The sequence below is a fragment of the Poecilia reticulata genome, chromosome 4 (genome assembly GCF_904066995.2).
Source record: "Poecilia reticulata chromosome 4, P_reticulata-male-v2, whole genome shotgun sequence".
Classification (NCBI taxonomy): domain Eukaryota; kingdom Metazoa; phylum Chordata; class Actinopteri; order Cyprinodontiformes; family Poeciliidae; genus Poecilia; species Poecilia reticulata.
In genome coordinates this window covers 28,180,233-28,200,236 of record NC_088833.1, presented here as the reverse complement: position 1 = coordinate 28,200,236, position 20,004 = coordinate 28,180,233, and the positions used below count along the sequence as shown (strand labels likewise).

General features: G+C 41.3%; 1 protein-coding gene across 3 annotated transcripts in view; it reads left to right on the top strand.

The window, feature by feature from the left end:
- The first annotated feature begins 365 nt into the window (after positions 1-365).
- myo7ba (myosin VIIBa) overlaps positions 366-20,004 on the top strand; it is a 31,426-nt gene continuing 11,787 nt past the window's right edge. For 2 of the 3 annotated variants that reach the window (XM_081606623.1, XM_008407680.3), the window contains exons 1-31: positions 366-2,584; positions 3,148-3,183; positions 3,279-3,380; positions 3,472-3,624; positions 5,794-5,978; positions 6,439-6,560; positions 6,667-6,809; positions 6,890-7,003; positions 7,078-7,231; positions 7,324-7,400; positions 7,469-7,588; positions 8,752-8,891; positions 9,414-9,624; positions 9,709-9,844; positions 10,439-10,611; positions 10,714-10,854; positions 10,937-11,095; positions 11,176-11,268; positions 12,536-12,630; positions 13,078-13,162; positions 13,267-13,485; positions 13,922-14,134; positions 14,226-14,438; positions 14,516-14,683; positions 15,315-15,614; positions 15,698-15,858; positions 15,983-16,109; positions 16,733-16,852; positions 17,828-18,001; positions 18,553-18,780; positions 19,817-19,984. In XM_081606623.1, the coding sequence (XP_081462749.1) occupies positions 3,166-3,183; positions 3,279-3,380; positions 3,472-3,624; positions 5,794-5,978; positions 6,439-6,560; positions 6,667-6,809; positions 6,890-7,003; positions 7,078-7,231; positions 7,324-7,400; positions 7,469-7,588; positions 8,752-8,891; positions 9,414-9,624; positions 9,709-9,844; positions 10,439-10,611; positions 10,714-10,854; positions 10,937-11,095; positions 11,176-11,268; positions 12,536-12,630; positions 13,078-13,162; positions 13,267-13,485; positions 13,922-14,134; positions 14,226-14,438; positions 14,516-14,683; positions 15,315-15,614; positions 15,698-15,858; positions 15,983-16,109; positions 16,733-16,852; positions 17,828-18,001; positions 18,553-18,780; positions 19,817-19,984 (4,512 nt within the window). In that variant the 5' untranslated portion in view covers positions 366-2,584; positions 3,148-3,165. Of the gene's footprint in view, positions 3,184-3,278; positions 3,381-3,471; positions 3,625-5,793; positions 5,979-6,438; positions 6,561-6,666; positions 6,810-6,889; positions 7,004-7,077; positions 7,232-7,323; positions 7,401-7,468; positions 7,589-8,751; positions 8,892-9,413; positions 9,625-9,708; positions 9,845-10,438; positions 10,612-10,713; positions 10,855-10,936; positions 11,096-11,175; positions 11,269-12,535; positions 12,631-13,077; positions 13,163-13,266; positions 13,486-13,921; positions 14,135-14,225; positions 14,439-14,515; positions 14,684-15,314; positions 15,615-15,697; positions 15,859-15,982; positions 16,110-16,732; positions 16,853-17,827; positions 18,002-18,552; positions 18,781-19,816; positions 19,985-20,004 lie in introns of all 3 variants that reach the window. The other variant, XM_081606622.1, reaches the window with a different exon arrangement.

Here is a 20,004-nt window from a genome sequence, read left to right as displayed (position 1 = left end):
TATTAATTGGATTAATAAAATGAGCACATTCTGTTTTATTTAACCACTCAGGCCTTTTAAATAGAAAATTTTAAATGCATATTAAAAAAATCCAAATTAACAAATCAATTCCTTTTTATTAATGCAAAAACCACTCCTTTAGTAAATGCTTGGTTATTTGTAGTTAAGGATGTCTGGCTGGCTAAAAAAATACTTTTAACAACATGTGCAATGTACAGTGGAGTTTCATGTATATGTAGGTGTGTATATATATATATATATATATATATATATATAATGTATGCTTTCGCATCCACCTGAATAATATGTAGTTGCGACCCTGAGACCAACATATGTATCATAGGACGTATGTTGGTGGAACAGCCTACCTCTTTGCTAACTATGGCGGGAAGCTTCTGGAAGGATACACTGCGTGTTTGAGCCAAGTCATGGCTCAAACAAACAAAAAATTGGTAGAATTTTTTTATGCAATTCTACCAGTTATATAAAAAAACATTTTTAAACTCTTAGAGCGTCGTATTCAGAGTGAGGCGCGGAGCTATAGGTGGGGCTGGGGGGCGGCTGCCCACGGCAGGCACCATTCCTGCGGGAAGGCGTAAGGTATGGGGCTTTAAAGACAAAGTCTTTATAAAATGGCCTCGGCACTTATACCTTTCTTTTTCGTTTCGTGTGGCAACACTTGTGAACGAACCCTCATCTTCAGTCTATGCTAAAACCTATATCTGAAAAGATAGAGGGATAGACGGAGAGAGAGGTAAAAGACAGAAAGGATAACCTATTCTATCCTCTACTATCTGGTCTAACTGGTTCGTTCTTACAAACGTCAGCCTGCAAGACAAAAAGTTTAGTTAGAATATACATTAAAAGCAGAGTCTTTGAATGTACATTCATACTTTTTTAAATATAAATCGTCATACCTGTAGAAGTTTCATTTTGTGTGTTTTTGTGATACACCATTAAAGTGGGAGATTACAGTTACTTAACGAAATCACTTTGCGTTACTGTTCTTTAGTAATTTAATGTTATTTGCTCTGCGCATCTTTCGGAGCGACCGCCGTTTATATGCGACAATATCAGCAAAAGCATTTCGTTGTTGGAAAAACAGGAACTATTTTGTTTTTCTGTCGCCAAGTTATATTATTATAAGCGGTTTTGTGCTTGTTTTGTTTCCAAAGTTGCTTGCAAATATAATGAATCGTGGGTTGCGCTTTTTGGGGCTCGTTTTTGAACATGAAGTCAGGCGCGGAGCTATGGGGGGTCTGGGGGGGCGGCTGCCCCCGGCAAGGGCCTGAAGGGGGCCCGGGTCTGGAGGTGCCAGGGAGGAGAGGAATGGTTTCAAGACGCTCTAATATCTGATTTTAGACGGAGAAAGTGCGCCCTCGCCTGTTCAGAAAGGTGTATGCAAGTTACTGTCCCAACCTGTACCCCCCACCCCCTCAACAGTTTCCAGCAGCGCAGGCGATGCACGTGAGGGGCCCGGTCATAGGCCCCGCCCCCCGGCCCCACGCCGACTTGTTCCGCTAGTGTTCAGAGTAAGTTCACCCCGATTGCATTTAAGGTGAAGGTGCACAAAAATGTGAGTATAAACGGTTCCGAAATCTTTTCCAGTTTGCTTCAGCCTCAACATCCACGGTAGAATTCATCACGGGAAGTTATTCAAACTGACGCCATTTTGTCCCTTTAAAACAAAAACCTTAAAAACTTAAACTCCAGAAAACCTCCGACTTTTGAGGCCTCTTGCGACCCAAAGGAATTTTGTCCGGTACAGATTATCAGTTTTTTAAAAAAAAAAATCCATTCTTTATTCTAGCTGTTTATTAGAAGACAAAAACAAGACTACTCGAAGCATCTTCATATAGTGTACCCTGCTTAATTATTGAATCTCGTGGCTGTAATTGCTCTCAGCAGGTGGTTTACCCGAGTCAACCTTGCTTTGCCATGTTATTAAACAAATCACCTTCCGGCCGGGCAAAGCGGGACCAGGATCAGCGGGCCACGCCTGAAGGAAGCCAATTAAATTAGCAGTGTTATTACGGAACAAGCTAGTTATCTCTTCAGTGTCATTAACCTTTTCATTTATAAAACTTTTTTTAATCATAACACATTTATCAACAACTGTGATAATGGACCAGGCATTAAGGGGACGGACTGCCTTCTTCCTTCTAGCACTTTCTATAACTCCATCTTGTGGAGCTTTTTGTTCAACAGGGAAGTCGGAGCACATTTATTGTACAGCCATTAAAATAGCTCCCTTATCTTTATTGTGCCACACACTGTAATGCCACACTTCACATTTCTTTTAGCTTTGTTTTTGTTTCTTTTCACCAAACATGAATTCTCTTCAGTTGTCGATTTTTGAAACAAAGACATTATTCCTTTTTGATAATAATAATAATAATTAAAAACAAAGCAGACGCCCATTTTGTAGCTGCTGGCGATGCCGGGTGGCTCTATTGTAGGAGCAAAGTCAAAGAGTCATAAAATGAGACGATGCAGGGGGGAAAGTTCCTGCTTTGTAGCCATTCAAGGAAAAGATCCCTCAGGTGCGAGGAAGGCCTGGGACCACAGGGACACCTGTTCTCAGGTAAGAGCTCATAGTTGGTGTTGGAAAATCTCTCATTAGAAAAATACCACTTTGAACTTGATGTGACGTTTTACTGGTGTCTTATTCTAAAATGTGTTCGTTCAGGATTATGTAAGATGAAACTTATGAAACGGTTACGGCGTATTCCACTGTAGATAGGAATAAAAGAGTATATTAACGCCAAAAAACTGGCATTTTGAGAAGTCAAAAATTTTCTAGGCAAAAAATATGGACGTTTGTGAGTTTGAAAAGTCGATTTTTTTTGTGTTCTCGCAAATTGTCGATTTTTCAAACTCGTGCATTTCAAAGGTTTTTCTCTCGAAAGTTTCTGACGTCAAAACTTGAGGGTGTTTTTTTTTTTTTGGTGGAAATGTACTTTTTATTTATATATTTCCAATGGCCATAATACTGATAGTGTTGAGAACGAATTTATAATACTTCTTGGATTTTTTTTTTAAATGACTTCATTGCTTATTGTTTCGAACAGGCTCGAACTGTTCTGCTTGAGCCTGCATTGGTTCGTCAGCGTTTCTGCTTAACAAAGTATTTATTTTTATTTTCAGACTTACTAAATTGCTACCATGCTGCATTTAAGTAAGGTACGACTGTTGAATTTCACTTATTCCTGCACATTTGTATAAACCTTAAACGCATCATGAAACGTCGACTGTAACTCTTGGCGTTTTCCAACCAGGGGGATTCCGTTTGGGTGGACTCCGGCAGTGGAGTCCCTATCGGGGCCGAGGTTACAGTTACCGACACCGGGCAGCTTCAGCTCATCGACGATGAAGGAAAGGTACCACACCTGTAAAATGTTCGCTTCACTTCCAACCGTCAAACCCGCATTTAATCCCTCTCTGAGTTAATTAATGGCCGATTTAATGCAGGAGCACAAAATCAACAAGAAGACCCAGGGCAGCATCCGCCCCATGCACCCCAGCTCGGTGAAAGGTGTGGACGACATGATAATGCTGGGCGACCTGAACGAGGCCGGGCTGCTCAGGAACCTGCTGGTCCGCCACAAAGAGGGCATCATCTATGTAAGTTTCTGTTCCCGGGAGTCCACCCAGTTTTACGACGCCCATAACCGGCCACTGGAAACACTTACTGGACTTGGCGAGCGAAGCGGCTCGGCTTAGACTTTGTCCCCCGGATTTATCGCGGAGCTGTTCGTTCGTCTCCATGGAAATTAATAAGGCAGTGTCGTCAGATACTGCGTTTTCTGCGTCACCGCGGCGAAGCTCAGCTGTGCGTGGAGAGCTATAAACCCAGAGATTCTGTTCATGTCAGTGTGTTAGGTTTACTTTAATTACTCAGCTCACCAAGTGAAACTCATTTCATATATGTATATTTATTAGTTCAACACACACTGTTGTTTTTCTTCTGAGGGAAACATGATATTTAAGATTAGAATGTTACATCAGACCAATCAAAAAACAATGCTAATTTATTAAATATGCTTTAAGCGGGCACTGAAATTGAACGTTCAACTAGAAACAATATATATCCCTAACACTGCTACTTTAGAATACAAAGAGTCAGATTGTGCTGCAATGTTATCGTTTCAAGTACAAAACGATAACATATTCTTTTTGTCATTTAGAAAGCTGAACTCATTATTTAGATTTATTGCACATTTATTTTATGTAATTTTGAAGATTATGGCTTACAGAGAATTAAAACCCAAACATAGTGTTTTGAGCTTCATTTGAAGATGCACTTGTATCTGAATTATGCCACAGTGTAAGCTAAAAAAAAGGATTTATGTATCAATGCAATATTTTTTCTGTGATTCAAAGCCACTCTGGGATGCATTAAAAAAAACATCAAATCTTTAAAGGGATCAGTTATTTATATATATACATGTATATACACACATTGCGACAGCTTCTTTTTTTCTTATGTCAAATCAGATTCAACCTTTCCTTTTCTCGGCTCAGTTGGTGTTATCAAAATGATTCAATTTGCTTGACAGAGAGAGAATTTTGTTCTTCAAATGTAAGAACTTTACGTGTACGAAAATTATCGACTACAGTTTGGGAAAGCCTAGGATGGGTTATTTCACAACATTGTAGTTACTTGGAGGCACAGCTGTGGTGTTTTTTCAAAGCACATCTGATTCTTTTTGTGACTTCATGGCGAAAAAAAACCTAAAAGACGAGTCTTGTTGATCTTTGGTTGACCACTTTCAAATGCCTTGAGGCCCCATTTCCATCTGTTCAAACAAACACACATAACTATAACAAGCCTGGGAACGTCCAGATTGTCATGCTGCTCAGGAAAGAGACGGGTTCTGTGTGCTAGAGACGAACGTTCTTGGGTCTGAAACGTCTCTGGAATGAAACCAAAAGAAGGAAAAGGAAACGTAAATAAAGCTGGGTTAGATTTTTAATTTCGGCATATTCTTCGTAAGAGTTGCATACCGCAGCTTTAATGTTGACAACATTTACTATGGTCACTAAAAGTGATTAATTTTAATCAAAATAATTTTTTTTTAAAAAGTGGGTTTGGAAGAAAAGAAAAAAGTAAAAATGTAGATGATGGAGGGATACAGTTTAAAGGGAATGCTACCAAATACTGAGGGATTATCTGTAAGATTCTACATTATTTTAAAGTTTAAAGACATTTCTCATTATTCTGACTTTTAGAAAATTGTAATTACCCCACCTGAGCTTAAAAAATCAGACATTTAATGCCATACAGCAAAAAAAGTGTCTTTTCATACAGTATATATAATTATCTAGTTCAAACCATGAGGTGGAGGTAAAATCCTAAGATCACAAAGCCTCATTTGTCTGCTGCGTGCCACACAGTGCTGGTTGTTTCCTTTAGTTCAGGGCTTCACAGGTCAAAGTTGAAGCTTTCGCTCTGATAAAAGTCAAGTATTCATATTAAGTTTTAGACATTAAATCTGAAACAGGCGTTCACTTTTTTTTCTAATACAAAACACTTTGAAATGTTGCTGAATATTTATTTACATACAGACGCTTCGCCATCTTCCACTGCATCACATGACGGCCGTTGGTGTTTACGGGCGTCTCTGAGTGAAACTCAGATGTTTACACCCAGAGGACGATACGCCTGAAGCACTGTGGCCGGTCATCTGTCTGCTTTTCCTCCACTGTGACGCCTTTATGCTCATGGAAACACAAAACACTCTCACAAAACTGTGTGTAACGACAAACATCTCTCTCTCTCTGTATTTTCAGACGTACACAGGCTCCATTCTGGTGGCGGTGAACCCGTACCAGCTGCTGCCCATCTACACCACAGAGCAGGTGCACCAGTACACAGACAGGCGTCTGGGCGAGCTGCCCCCCCACGTGTTTGCCATCGCAGACACCTGCTTTTTCAACATGAGGCGCAACAAGAAGAACCAGTGCTGTGTCATCAGGTGGGCTCCAGGAAAGGCTAAACTGAAATTTTATTTTTATTATTCAAGAAGTTGCTGCCATCTAAAATACCTTTACATGATGGAAACATTGATAAAGCTGAAGGCGTGCCTGTAGCTTCTCATTTTGACACCTTTTTTCTTTTGTGGCATTTTTTTAATATGAACTGTTTGTTACAAAATTGTTACAAAATCTAAAATTTTAGATTAATCAGACGCCTTAACGTTGACGGCCATAATTTAAATTAGTTTGATCTGAAACATCTACTGATAACAAAAAAATGAGAAATTACCAAAAGGGCAAACACTTTTATCCCCACTAGGTTAGATTTTTTTTTGTGATCATAAGATTTCCATTTTCAAAACAAAAGTCAACTTTAAAGTTAAGGCAAAAAAATATATATATACACAACAGTCATTTGTGAGTGACTCAACAAGTAATTCCTGACACCTCTCAAACCAGCGGAGAGTCTGGAGCTGGGAAAACCGAGAGCACCAAGCTGATGCTGCAGTTCTTGGCTGCGGTCAGCGGCCAGCACTCGTGGATCGAGCAGCAGATCCTGGAGGCCAACCCCATTCTGGAAGGTCAGTCGGAGGAACGATGGGAAAACGCCTCTAAACCAGGCCCTCTCTCCCTCACTCTCCTGATCCAATTTTTTTCTTTTATTATCTTTTATTTTTTTCATCTCAGCCTTCGGGAACGCTAAAACGGTTCGCAATGACAACTCCAGCCGATTCGGGAAGTACATCGACATCAGCTTCACCAAGGGAGGGGCCATCGAGGGGGCCCGGGTGGAGCAGTACCTGCTGGAGAAGTCCAGAGTGTGTCGTCAGGTGGGTGGGGGTCTCCTGCTGCAACGAGGAGGTTGGAGTCGGATTGTGTTGGACTAAAGAGCATTCCGGTTCTCCAACAGGCCCCCGAGGAAAGGAACTACCACATCTTTTACTACATGCTGATGGGCATGGCTCCGGACCAGAAGAAGATACTTTCCCTCGGAACGGCTGCCGAGTACAAATACCTGACCATGGTTCGGTTCTGATCCGTCCTCAGGCACGCTTAAAAAAGGATCTGGAGTCGGGAATAACGCGTGTTCTTTCCCAGGGCAAATGCACCAGCTGCGAAGGACGAGACGACGTGAAGGAGTACGCTCACTTCCGATCGGCCCTGAAGATCCTCACGTTCACTGAGACCGACTCCTGGGAGATCTCCAAGCTGCTGGCTGCCATCCTCCACCTGGGCAACGTGGAGTTTGAAAGTAGGAGATGACGCATTTCTCAAAATCTTCCTGTTGAGTCTTTCTTTTCTCTTTTCCGCTCTCCTGGGCTCAAGTTCTCTGCGTGGTTTCAGGCATCATAATGAGCAACCTGGAGGGCTGCAACATCGCCAAATCCTCCCACTTCAGCATGGCCAGCCAGCTTTTGGAGGCAGGTGACGTTTTTCCTCAGCCGATGAGGCCGAGACCTTTTCTGAACGCGTGTCGTTGCGTCCTCAGGTGGATCCCACAGCGCTGGAGAAGTGTCTGACTCAGCGCACCGTCACCACTGCCAGGGACACCGTCAACAAACCTCTGAACTCTGACCAGGCTCTGGACGGCAGGGACGCCTTTGTCAAGGTAACGGCCACTTCCTCCTGCACGTTTTCCTACCGGTGGAGCTGGTCTCCGCCAGCAGCATCAGGGTGTTTTTGTTTTTTTTCTAAATTTGGATTTTCTGTTATGGACCCACTACACAGCGGTGGATAGTTGTGAAGGTAACGGTAAAAGTGTTGACCTTTATCTTTAGAAACGTTGCGCCCTGTAGGAAATGCTTCTGCCTCAGTCAGAGTGGATGATGAGAATCCAGTCATCAGTTTTCGAGTTTTGCTACAGATTTCCATTCGGAGTTAGGTCTGGACTTTGACTGGGCCATTTCAGTAGATGAGTATGCATCACACGAGCAGACTGCAGCTCATTTACTTCAACATAAGTATTGGATTTTCTCAAAATGGCCCAAACATGGAAGCATTTCAAGAAACAAAGGCAATTCAAAACAATCTGCTTTTTTAAATTACGCATCGAAAGTGTAAAAATGAAACCAACTAATGCAAATACATTGAAAAGGCACAACACATATTGTTAGAATGTGATGGAGTAGGAAGGATGTTAAAAGGATAACAATAAGACAAAAACTCATTCAAAGAGTAATCCTCTTCATTTCATAAATTTCTTTTGAGTTCATAACATTCCTTCTTTGGTAAAGGATTCTAATTTAACTTTTATTCTTGCTTTTTTTTTTTTACCAGCTGCCAACGTCATTTTGGCCCATAATTTTTCTTCCAAGTTCGTTTTAGATATATTTCTCCCCAGGTACATTGAGTAAAAACCAAATTCTGTATACTGACCAATAAATGAATGTTTCTGAACCAGTCCTGCCAGTCAGGCTGCAGAACTTGAATCCAACTGATATGAAAATGTTTTGCCAAATGGTTTTTACTCTCCCTCCATTATTAAACCATGTGCGTTTAGCCTTCCTGTTTTTGCTTCAAAAGAAACAATGTTTTTCCATGTGAAGTTCCTCCACTTGCATGATCTTGACGGATTGAATCTTTGTGCCTCTGCAGAAACTCCTAATAAAGATGAGACACTCAGATCGTTTAATGACAGTATCTGTGTGATGTCATATGTCAACATCTAGATGAGTTTTACCAACTCTGCTGCATTACAGGAAATATTCTGGAGAAATGTGCTTAAGTGGAGAGCCTGCCAGGATAATTATTTGCGTTGTTTTGTCTTTCCAGGCTATTTATGGCAAACTTTTCATCTGGGTGGTGACAAAAATTAATGACGCCGTTTACAAGCCGCCCGATGATGAGGACACGGTTCGACAGTCGATAGGCCTGCTGGACATCTTTGGCTTTGAGAACTTCGACAACAATAGGTCAATGTTTACCCTGACTGGTGTAGTTTGGCTGCTGCTGGATCTTTAGATAAAATCCTGCTGTCTTATTGAAATTAAATGAGGGTTTTGATTGTTTACCTTCCTTTAGTGTAGGATCTTTTTGCAACATCCAGCTGAAGCTCATCTGGCACCAGTTGGGAAAGAAATGTTTGAACTTCCCAAAATGTTTTTTTTTTTAAACAATCCATTTGGTTCAGATCTTAACAGTTTTCTTTTACTATTTGGAGAGGAAAACATATCTTCTGGTTCTGCTTTTAATTATTTCATCTTGACTTACTGCCTATAGTTGTTGTTCCTTGTTTCAGACTGTAAATTGCCGTTGCAACACATTTTACCAGAATGTTTAGTATTTAGGAATTTATATCTGTTCATTGGTCTTGTCACAGCTCTCTTTTCTGAGGTGGAGTTTTCTTTTCAAGTGTGAATTTATTTTTATTTTTTTAGTCATTTATTTTTTTAAAATGCTTCCCTGTAAAACGTTTGTGCGTGTTGCTCCGGCAGCTTCGAGCAGCTCTGTATCAACTTCGCCAATGAGCAGCTGCAGCAGTTCTTCGTCAAACACGTCTTCAAGCTGGAGCAGGAGGAGTACGCCCGCGAGGGCATCGTCTGGCAGCACATCGACTACCTGGACAACCAGCGCACTCTGGACACGCTGGCCAACAAGCCCATGAATGTGTTGGCTCTTGTTGACGAGGAGAGTAACTTCCCAAAGGTCTGTCCTAAAAACCTCTGGACGTAGCCGAGCGGAACGCTGAAAAGGCTCTAATGTTTTTTTGGGGGGGGGCTCGGTTTTCAGGGCACAGACGCCTCCATGCTCCAAAAACTGAATCAGTTTCACAGCAAAGGCGAAGTCTACATCCCTCCCAAAAACAACTTTGAGACCCAGTTTGGGATCCAACACTTTGCAGGAGTGGTCTACTATGACTCCAAAGGTACTGCTTAGAAAATTCTTTTGAAAAATGATCCACAGCGATGTCTCCAACACCGATACGAAAACCACCTAAGAGATCTGCTAGCTGCTTTTAGCCATGCTAGCTAATACGAGCATTTGTCTGCATAACTTGAAACTTCTATAACAGCATGTTTACTACATAATGAGATGCATCATTGGGAGTCAAGATAAGCTATAAGAGAACTTATACTAGTGCATCATGTCTGTCTGTATATTTTTTTGTTGCAGTTTCTTAATTTTTACTTACTTTCATAAAATACAAAAGAAACTTAATTATACCACTACTGTTCTATTGGGTTTATTTTAGGAATAATTATTCTTTGACAACGTAAAAAATTAAACATTTCTTTTGTCCTGAAAAACCTGCTTTGTGTAATTACAATGCAGGATGTTTGTTTTGTGTCTCTTGAAACCTTTTTGAGAAATAAAATGACAACCATGTCTAACAAGCACATTCTTTTTTTAATATGTTGTTATTAGTTATTGGATTAAAGGTCAATGCACGATACAAAGTCTATCTGCATGTTTTATATCTGTGTAACCTGTACTGTGGTTTTACCATCCCACGTTCTAGGTTTTCTCGAGAAGAACCGTGACACTCTGAGTTCGGACCTGATCCAGCTGGTGGAAACGTCAACCAACAAACTCCTCAAGCAGGCCTTCAACGCCGAACTGACATCCAACTCCAATGTGGTCAAGAGCGTCAACCCCAAACTGATCATCAACACGCCCAAAAACAGCCTGCGGGTAAATAAAAAGAAAGAAAAACACGGCCAATCAAAAGTAGCAAAGCTCCTTTTAGCACGCAGCTCATTTTCACGTGTGTGACTTTCGCTGTTGGCCTCACAGCAACCCTCCGAGGGAAAGAAGCGCATTCCGACTCTGTCCGGGCAGTTCCGTCAGTCCCTGGATTCCCTCATGAAGACTCTGACCGTGTGTCAGCCTTACTTCATCCGCTGCATCAAACCCAACGACTTCAAGAAGCCCATGGTGAGCCGGGCCTGGACCTGAAGGCAACTCTGCAGCGTCAACCTACCCGTTCGCTGTTAGTAAAACAAATCTTTTGTATTAGCTGTTTGACAGAGAGCTGTGCATACGGCAGCTACGTTACTCCGGCATGATGGAGACCATCAGGATCCGGAAGGCCGGCTACCCAGTCCGGTACACCTTCAGCGAGTTCCTGGACCGCTACCGTGTCCTCCTTAGGACCTCTGTCTGTGACCCCAAAACCGTGAGTTGGGCCATGTTGAAATTCTCCGTTCGACCCGTTTCACCTTTTAATACAAGAGGATGTTTGTTTCTGTGAAACAGGAAAGCCAGGAGACTTGCTGTGAGAGCATCTGTAAGAGAGTCCTTGCTGGAGAAGGCGACTGGAAGACGGGCAAGACAAAGATTTTCCTCAAGGTGAATCCTTAAGTTTGCGTGGATGGATGTGTTTAGTATAACAAGTTATTTAAGTAAACTGAGGATCATATTTTTCAAGTTTTAAATCAGTATGGTTTAAAAACATTTGTTAATTGATGTGGAATATAATGTGGTTGTAAGTTAGAGATGGTATTGAAATGCTAAAGGCCACAAATCTCAAAAAATCTGTTTAGTGCAAAGTTATCCACCTGACATCTGTCCAGACAATAAGACATTTTAAGACCATTGTGAATTAAATTTAAGACCTGTTTTGTGATGGCAATACGCAAAAGACAATAAATTGGCGATAAGTTTGCACTTAGCCATAATAGACGTAAAAAAAAGTTAGCTAGCTACCATTGTATGTTAGCAGCTAGTTACCGTAGCCTCAAGCGCTTGGAGTCATAGAAGATTTTGAAGGTGTGTGTGACTCAGACTTTTCTCTGACAAAAATATTTTGCAAAAAATAAACACAGAATATATGAGATTGAATAGTTCTGCATCCACAATATTCAAGACCTGTGATTGATGTACAGTATGAGGCCAGTTTATTATTATTTTTTAAATGGATTTAAGACATTTTAAGGCCTTCTTTTTGGATACATGAACTTAAGACTTGAAATTCTCAGAAACCCTCAGTTAAGCTCAGAGTCCTACGCTGTCAATCAGCAATGCTCCTGCGTCACATGGCTTCACTCACTGGATACACTCAAAAAGTAGCAATACAAAAAAAGTTTGGTGCAGTGGACAAAAAAAACTTTCTCTCACTTTTCTCCAGGCGCCCACTCAGCTCCGTTGCCCTGAACAGAGAGCCATATTGACCAGAATACAACTCTGGAAAAAATAAAGAGACCACATAAAATGATCAGTTTCTCTGATTGTACACCTCATAGGTATATGTTTGAGTAAAATGAACATTGTTCTTTTATTCTATGAACTACTGACATGTCTCTGAAACTCCAAGCAAAAATGTAGCATTTATTTGCAGAAAATGAGAAATGGTCAAAATAACAAAAAGATACAGTGCTTTCAAACCTCAAATAATGCAAAGAAAACAAGTTCATATTCATTTATGAACAACAATGCTGATGTTTTAACTCATTAAGAGTTCAGAAATCAACATTTGGGGAAACAACCAGGTTTTCAATGGATCTTCATGTTCTCCAGAGCTGAATGTGTGATTTTAATAGTACAAAAAAACTTTTCTTTTCTTTTTTTAAATATACATATAGATAAAAATATTAAAAACGTTGCTGCTTTCTCATAGGACTTCCATGACACCATGCTTGAACTGGAGCGAATAAAGGAGTTAAATGTAAAAGCTCTTCTGATCCAAAAAGTCCTGAGAGGATACAAATTCAGGTATGAGAGAAATCCATACAGATGGTTTTCTTTTGTGTATGTGTGTGTTTTTAGTGTTTTTTAACCTGTCACAATAAGTAATTAAATAATTAATCGCATGATAAATTAAAATGAGCTCAATGCACTCTGTTCTGATGATTAATATTTTTATTTTACAGAAACATTGTGATGAGTTTCATTTATGGTTTTAGTTGTGTGTGGTTTTATTTCAGTTTTTTTTAATTGTTTTTGATTATTGTGTTTTATTTTTGATATTTATAATATGTTGCAATTCCAGTGTTAAACTTGAATTTTGTCAAAAACAAAAAAAACCCCCACTTATTAGCTTGAAAATGTCTCACAGCAACAATATCATCATTTGTCGCAAAAATTACTGGGTCAATTTATTGTGCAAGTTTATTGTGATGGGCCTAATTGTAGTTGTACTTTGCTTCATTTCCTCTAAAGGAAAGAATTTATGAGGAAAAGGTCGGCTGCCCTCGTCATTCAGAAATACTGGAGAGGCTACAAAGGCAGGAAGCGGTACAGAGTGGTGGGTTTCCCTCTGAAGAATCATTAATAACCGACGTATTCGATGTCATACAGCAGAAACTGGAGGTTTCGTGCGTTAAACCTCCAGTCATGCTCTGGTTTCAGGTGCAGCTGGGCTTCGCGAGGCTGCAGGCTATCGCCCGCTCCCGTCACATCCACCTCAACTACAAGAGGCAGCGGGTTGCTGCGCTGGTGCTGCAGACGCAGGTCAGAGGTTACCTGGCCAGGAAGGAGTGGAACCGCAAGAGAGACGCAGTGATCCTGCTGCAGGCGCACACCAGAGGTGTGCTGGCAAGAAGACACATCGAAAAGATGAAGAGAGACGTAAGCTCATGTTAAAGAACCCGAGCTTTTTCTTCTTGCAGGGTGAAATGATAGATTATTTTCATAAGCATTTTTTTCTTTCATATATTCAGGCTTACATAGTTTAATTCATACATTTAAATCCTAATTGTTGATCAGTCCAAGACCTGCTATCTTCTTATAAATCATCATGATTGACTGCTGGAGACTCCTTTTTGCTAGCATGTATAGGATTTAACAAGACTGGCCAAGTATCCAAGGAAAATCGAATGAAGGCATCGGTTCAACACTGACATCTGACACAGAAAGACCCAATGATAGATCTGAACCACCATGTTTCTCCCGTTATGCATATTTAAAGCGATATTGACTGTCCATCCCTGTCAATCTGTGTTGGATTTAGAAATTTAACTGGAAGAGGCGATGTTTGTTGATCCTGTGTCTCCCGTTCTTTTAGATGTACCTCTCTGCCAAAGAGAGGGAAGAAGAACAGCGGGCCATTTTGGCCAAACAGAAGCACTTGGAGGAAGTGCTGAGGCAGAAGAGAGAGACGGAGGCCAGAGCGCAGGCTGCCAACATGAGCGACCAGGAGATGGTGGACGACATCTTTGGCTTCCTGCCCAACATGGTGGTCGGAGGGCAGGAGGGCCAGGCTCCCGTCGGATTCGAGGTTCCGACTCTCGACGCTCGTGTGGTTGCTCTCTTCTCAAGCTGAGGTTTGTCCGTTTGATCACAATTCATGTGTTTTCTTTTTTTTACAGAACATCGAAGGAAAACGGACCATAATCGAGGAGATAGACATTGACGAGATTCCCGGGGAAGACGAGCTTCCTGAGGAGGACTACGAAGACCTGGATCAGTACTCGTTCTCCAAATTTGCCTCCATTCACTTCCAGGGAGCGGCCACACCCACCTACATCCGCCAGAGACTTCAGCAGCCGCTGCTCTACCACGAGGACGAAGGCGATGTTATGGTGCCGCTCTGAAACGTCTACGGTTCACTTGTTTCAGCCTGTTTGCCCGTCGCTGAAGTTTGTCGCGTTTTTGCCAGGCTTCGCTGACGGTGTGGTGGATCATTTTGAGATTTCTGGGAGATCTTCCCGAGCCAAAGAGAATGAGCAGGCTTCAGCAGGGGAGCGCCATCCGGGATCGCTACGTCCCGCAGGACCTGATCTCCAGGCAGGATAGACGTCTGAGCCACATGGTGGGCCTGGATCAGGTACGTTTCCCTACAGGAAGGCGAAGAATTTGGAAAGCTTTCTCTTCTTTTAAAGGGGCAGTATTAAGTCTTTTTTGAGCTTTACAACATTTTGTAATGTTATTTTATCAAAAACATACCTGGAGTGTTGCTTTGATTCTTTCATCAATGTTTGAGAAATCCTGTGGCAACCATTCATCTGTCCAAAACACCTTGTTGGACCTAGCAACGTCTTATTAGAGGCTCAAGTCGTACTGAATGTTGCAGTTTCCAAGCTTCTGCTTCACAGAGCAGCCCTTTGAGATTCCCCCACTCAGTTCCTTCAGACTAGCCAGCAGCAATTAGCAAACACCTGGTAGAACTGCACATCTGCTGAGCTCATTACAGGAGCTACTTCTCAGTGAAATGTTGGTAAAAACGCTGTTGAAGGGTTAATAGAGGAGCTACGTTGTGATGACTTCCTGAAGGCGGAGTTTCAGAAATAGCAGGAGCTTTTAAAGAGACAGAGGCCCAATTGTAAGGTGTTAAAATACGAAATCAAATGTATTTTAAGTCCTATTTGATATACAGCAGCTGAAAGTATCATAGTTACTTGGTTGTGCTATAAAATGGCTAATGTTCAAATAAATATTTGAAATTTGCTCGTTTTCAGAAAGTGCTGAGGAAAAACAAAGAGGCGGAACCAGCCGTCATCGCAGAGGAGCCTGACCAGAAGAGAAAGGGATCGATCTTCACAGACCTCCTGTCGAAAAACAGGAAGCCCTCCACGATGCCCACCGACACGGTTCCAAACCTGAGGACGTACACCGCGCCCGAAGGCAGCCCACGAGCGAGAAAGGGATCCACGTTCACCGACCTGCTGTCCAGAAACAAAAAAGTCCTGCCCGGTAAAGGAAGTGTGAACGTGCGGCCCGTGTCGAACATGAGGAAGCCCTCCATCATCATGGAGGAGGTGAGGCCAGAAGCCCGCGCAGCGTTTCATCCGACGGTTGTCATGGACGCAATAACTTCTGTTTTCGTCTCCGTTTCTTTCAGAACGATGACCTGACGGAGGTGTCCAAGCCCACCACACTGCAGACTGTGAGTGAGGACAGTGACGTCATGACCGGAGAAGGGCCCACCCTGGACAGACCCCTGTCGTCTCTTGAAAAAGTCCACTACATTGTGGGATACGGCATCATCAGGCCTGACCTCAGGTTCCAGCTGTTTGCCTTTAGCGTCGCAGGACATCTGATTGTAGTTGCTCCTTCTGGAGAACTGCTAAAACTAATGTGTGTGTGGGTGTGCGTGTGTGTGTGTGTTTGTGTATGTCCAACACAGAGATGAGATTTACTGTCAGATCTGCAAACAGCTTCATGAAAACAACAACAGGAACAGCTACTTCCGCGGGTGGATCCTACTGTCCCTCTGCCTGGGCGTGTTTCCTCCCAGCGAGCGCTTCTTAAAAGTAAGGAACACGAGTAAGCCGACTGCTTACAGCTTACATGTACCTTTGAAACTGTATATATATATATATATTACCTCTACTGTCAAAAATCATGTTTCCTTGCCTTCTCCCAGTGCTCCCACTGTCATCTACAAAAATACTTTGCTCAGTCAGGAACAACAAATAAGAGCCAAGAGGAGGGTCTTAGCGCTGTCAATCACCCTCCCTCTCTGCTACGCTAACGCTTCTTCCTGATAGCGTAGCCACGAATGCTAGCCATGAACATTAGCATGTCCACCAACGTCGGTGGACAAACGGTTTTTTCTGTAATGGTGAGTTGTTTCTCTGCCATTAGCACATTTTACAGTGCGTACACAAGCTTGATTGACACTGGTAGGACCCTCCTTTGGGTCCTGATTGGTTGTTTTCTGACCGTGCATTTCATCAGACTGTTACAGCAGCACTGGGACAAGGTGAAGGAGCTCAGTCTTTAGGAACATATTACACAGTGACAACATGGTGACCGTTTTAACTAACATGTGAAAAACATTTGTTGTTGTAAAAGTTAGATACCTCCGCTTTAAATGTCACCACCGGTGAGAAACAATGTTTTGATGACTGTCTCTTGTCTTTTTCCTCCTCAGTACCTTCAAAGTTTTATCCGTTTTGCTCCTGGAGGTTTTCCTTTCTACTTAGCCGAGAGGCTACGGCGCACCATGTCAAACGGACCCAGAGGGGAGCCGCCAGCCTGGTTGGAGCTGCAGGTTCTGATGTTTTTTTTAAATTATTATTTTGTGGAGGATTTAAAATTGTATTATGTTTAAACAATAGATCTAAGAGCATATTTGATTGTTTCCCTTAAACAGTTTTGTTATGTTTTTATTCATAAAGGAATATGTTTGCATCATAATCATTTTGCATGAGTTTTTTTATTTTTTAGTTAATCAACAACTTAATGTAGATTACGAGTTTTATATTAAGGTGATTGGAAATAAAATTTAACACATTTTGGTGCAAAACTCAAATATTTAACAGGGGATTGTATTCAAAACGTTCCAAATTTCAAAGTTGCATGTGAACCAAATAAAAAGCCCTACAATTCAGAAAAGCTTGGTGAGTGCACCTGTGTTGTGTATGACTGTGACTCGGTGAGAAGAACAGAAATAGAAATAACTTTATTTCTTTAACTCAGAAACAAACTTGGCAATAAAATCTTTACTCCACAATTTCCTTTCATTTCATTTAAAACAAGAATAGAAAATCGCGCAAAATTAGAAACTTCATTAAACTACTTTGAGTTTGAAAGCCTGACAGTCTGGGGATAAAAGCTGTTTTTTAAACTGTCAGTTCTCACTTTCCTACGTCAGTAACATCCGCTGGAAGGCAGAAGTGAGAACAATGAGTGCCGCGGGTGAGCGCGGTCTCTGAGGATGTTTTTAGCTCTCTTTGTGACCCGACTGATATAAATGTCCTGTAGCGAGGGGAGAGTGGTTGCACCAGAAAACTGCTTTTTAATGACACCGTGGAGAGCTTTCCTCTAGCCCCAACCAGAAATATCTTTCACTTAAGTTGTTTTTCTTTGACATTTATAATCTCAAAGATGCATATTTCTGGATAAGTTTACTATAATCAATTTGCATATGATCATATTTGTTTTACAAATGCTGTGTCATTTTTAAAGGATTTTCAAGAAACTTGTGTGATTGATTTCCACTGGTCATTTCTCTGGTGTCTCGTAGGCAACCAAGACAAAGAAGCCCATGTTGGTGTCTGTGGCACTGCTGGATGGACGATCCATTAACCTTCCTGTTGACTCGGCAACTACATCCAAAGAAGTCTGCCAACTTGTGTCCAACAAAATCAAGCTAAATGACACGTTTGGCTTCTCTCTCTATGTAGCCATGTATGAAAAGGTAAATGAATCTGGGACAGCAGAGCTGCCAATCAGTTTGATACAAATCAGTATGATACGATAATATCAGTATCATATCATACATAGATTAGCATTTTATGCCAGAAATGTTCCTTTTATTGTTTTACAACCGTCATTAATATTTAATTTATTGTTTTAAGTTTTTCTTTTAGATGGAGCATTACATATTACGTTACATATAAGTACATAAGTTTTTGCCAAGTGACTAATTTCCATCTCTGATCCAATCACCAGTTTGATGTATTTAATGTTTAATGATAAGAAAAAATGTGCAAAAAGGCATAATTAAACAGTTTTCAATTTGTAGTTTAAAATGGTTCAATAATTTTGACCTTAAGTTGATAAGTTGAATAGAGTTAGCATAATGGCGCTAGCAACAGAGTTGTGTAAAGTTAAGCTATGCTAAGCTAAACAGGCTAAAGTTTTCTGAGGTCACCACTTTAAAATCCCTTTTTCCACCTCTGTATAACTGCTGAGCAGATAAAGCATGATTGATTTTAGTTACTGATTTATTGGTGACTCGTGCTGAAGGTGTGGGCCCTGGGGAGCGGCCGGGAGCACGTGATGGACGCCATCTCCCAGTGTGAGCAGGAGGTGAAGAGGAGGGGCGGCCAGGAGCAGCACGCTCCATGGCGTCTCATCTTCCGCAAGGAGGTCTTCACACCCTGGCACGACTGCAAGGAGGACAAGATCAGCACTGACCTCATCTACAGGCAGATCATCCACGGTCTGAAGTTTGGAGAGTACCAGACCGAAAAGGTGGGCTCTGTTGTAATGTCTGCACAAGTTGGTCAGAGGTTTACATACACTCATCATTGGCATGGATATTATGGCCTCATTTGGGGCTTTTGTTGAGATTAACCATTTTTTCCAGAGTGTACTGTTAGTAAGTTTTTAGAAAACCAGAAATGAGGGTTTAAGTTCATATTTGTTGTTTTTTTCTCTAGGACTGAAAAGATTAATCAGATGAATTGATTATGGAAATAATCATCTACTAATTTAGTTTTGGGTTGGTGAAGGTATTGAATATTCTAACAGACACGTTATCTATTGATATTGATCACTTGTCTATCACAATATACATTATTGACTTTTTTTTATTGTTGTTCAGTCCTAGTTGACAGTGTGAAATCCCCCTGCTTAAAATGTCCAGTAGGTGTCCCTCAAGGGTCTGTCCTTGGGTCACTTTTAGTTTCCCCATACTTTAACACATTACCAAATCCTTGTTCATACTTTGATGTACGCTGATGACGCTGTTATTTTAAAAACGCAGGGGAAGCATCTCAAAGCTTTTCTTTTACTCTCGCAGACATTTAGCGTCGGTTATTTAAACCATGTCTTCAACTAAACATTAATAAAACTATCACGATGTTCATTTAAAAAATGGTTAACACATGAGACACTCCAAATTTTTTCTAAATGGTTAAGAACTAGAATACACCAATAGCATCACAAGCTTGGTCAAACATGTAAAAACAACTAAGATGTTCAGTCAGTGCAGTTAGGAGAACAACCAATGAAAAATAAATAATAAAGAAACTGACAAAATCAATAATTTGACCACCTTAGTCAAACCAGTAAAAATTAAACTGCAACAAACATTTCAAATGGTTCAGAAAGAGCAATTAGGAATTCTAAATATAATGTAAAATAAATAAAGAATGGCGTCACTCAGAGCACAAAGATCCTTCTTGAATCTAGATATTAATTTGAGATCGATGCATCTTTATTTCTCCAAAGTTTTGCCTCAACACTGAGTTTTTTTGTTTTTTTTGTCCTGTCCATGTCTCCACAGGAGGACGACATCATCGAGCTCGCTGCCAAGCACCTGTACATCCAACACGGCTCAGACAGTCGCCCAGAGAACGTGAAGGAGACAGTGAAGGACTGCATCAAGACCTCTCTGCTGGAGGCCAAGTCAGAACCCAAACTGGTCCAGATGATCCACACCGCTCATGCTCAGGTTGGGATACTCATGATAAG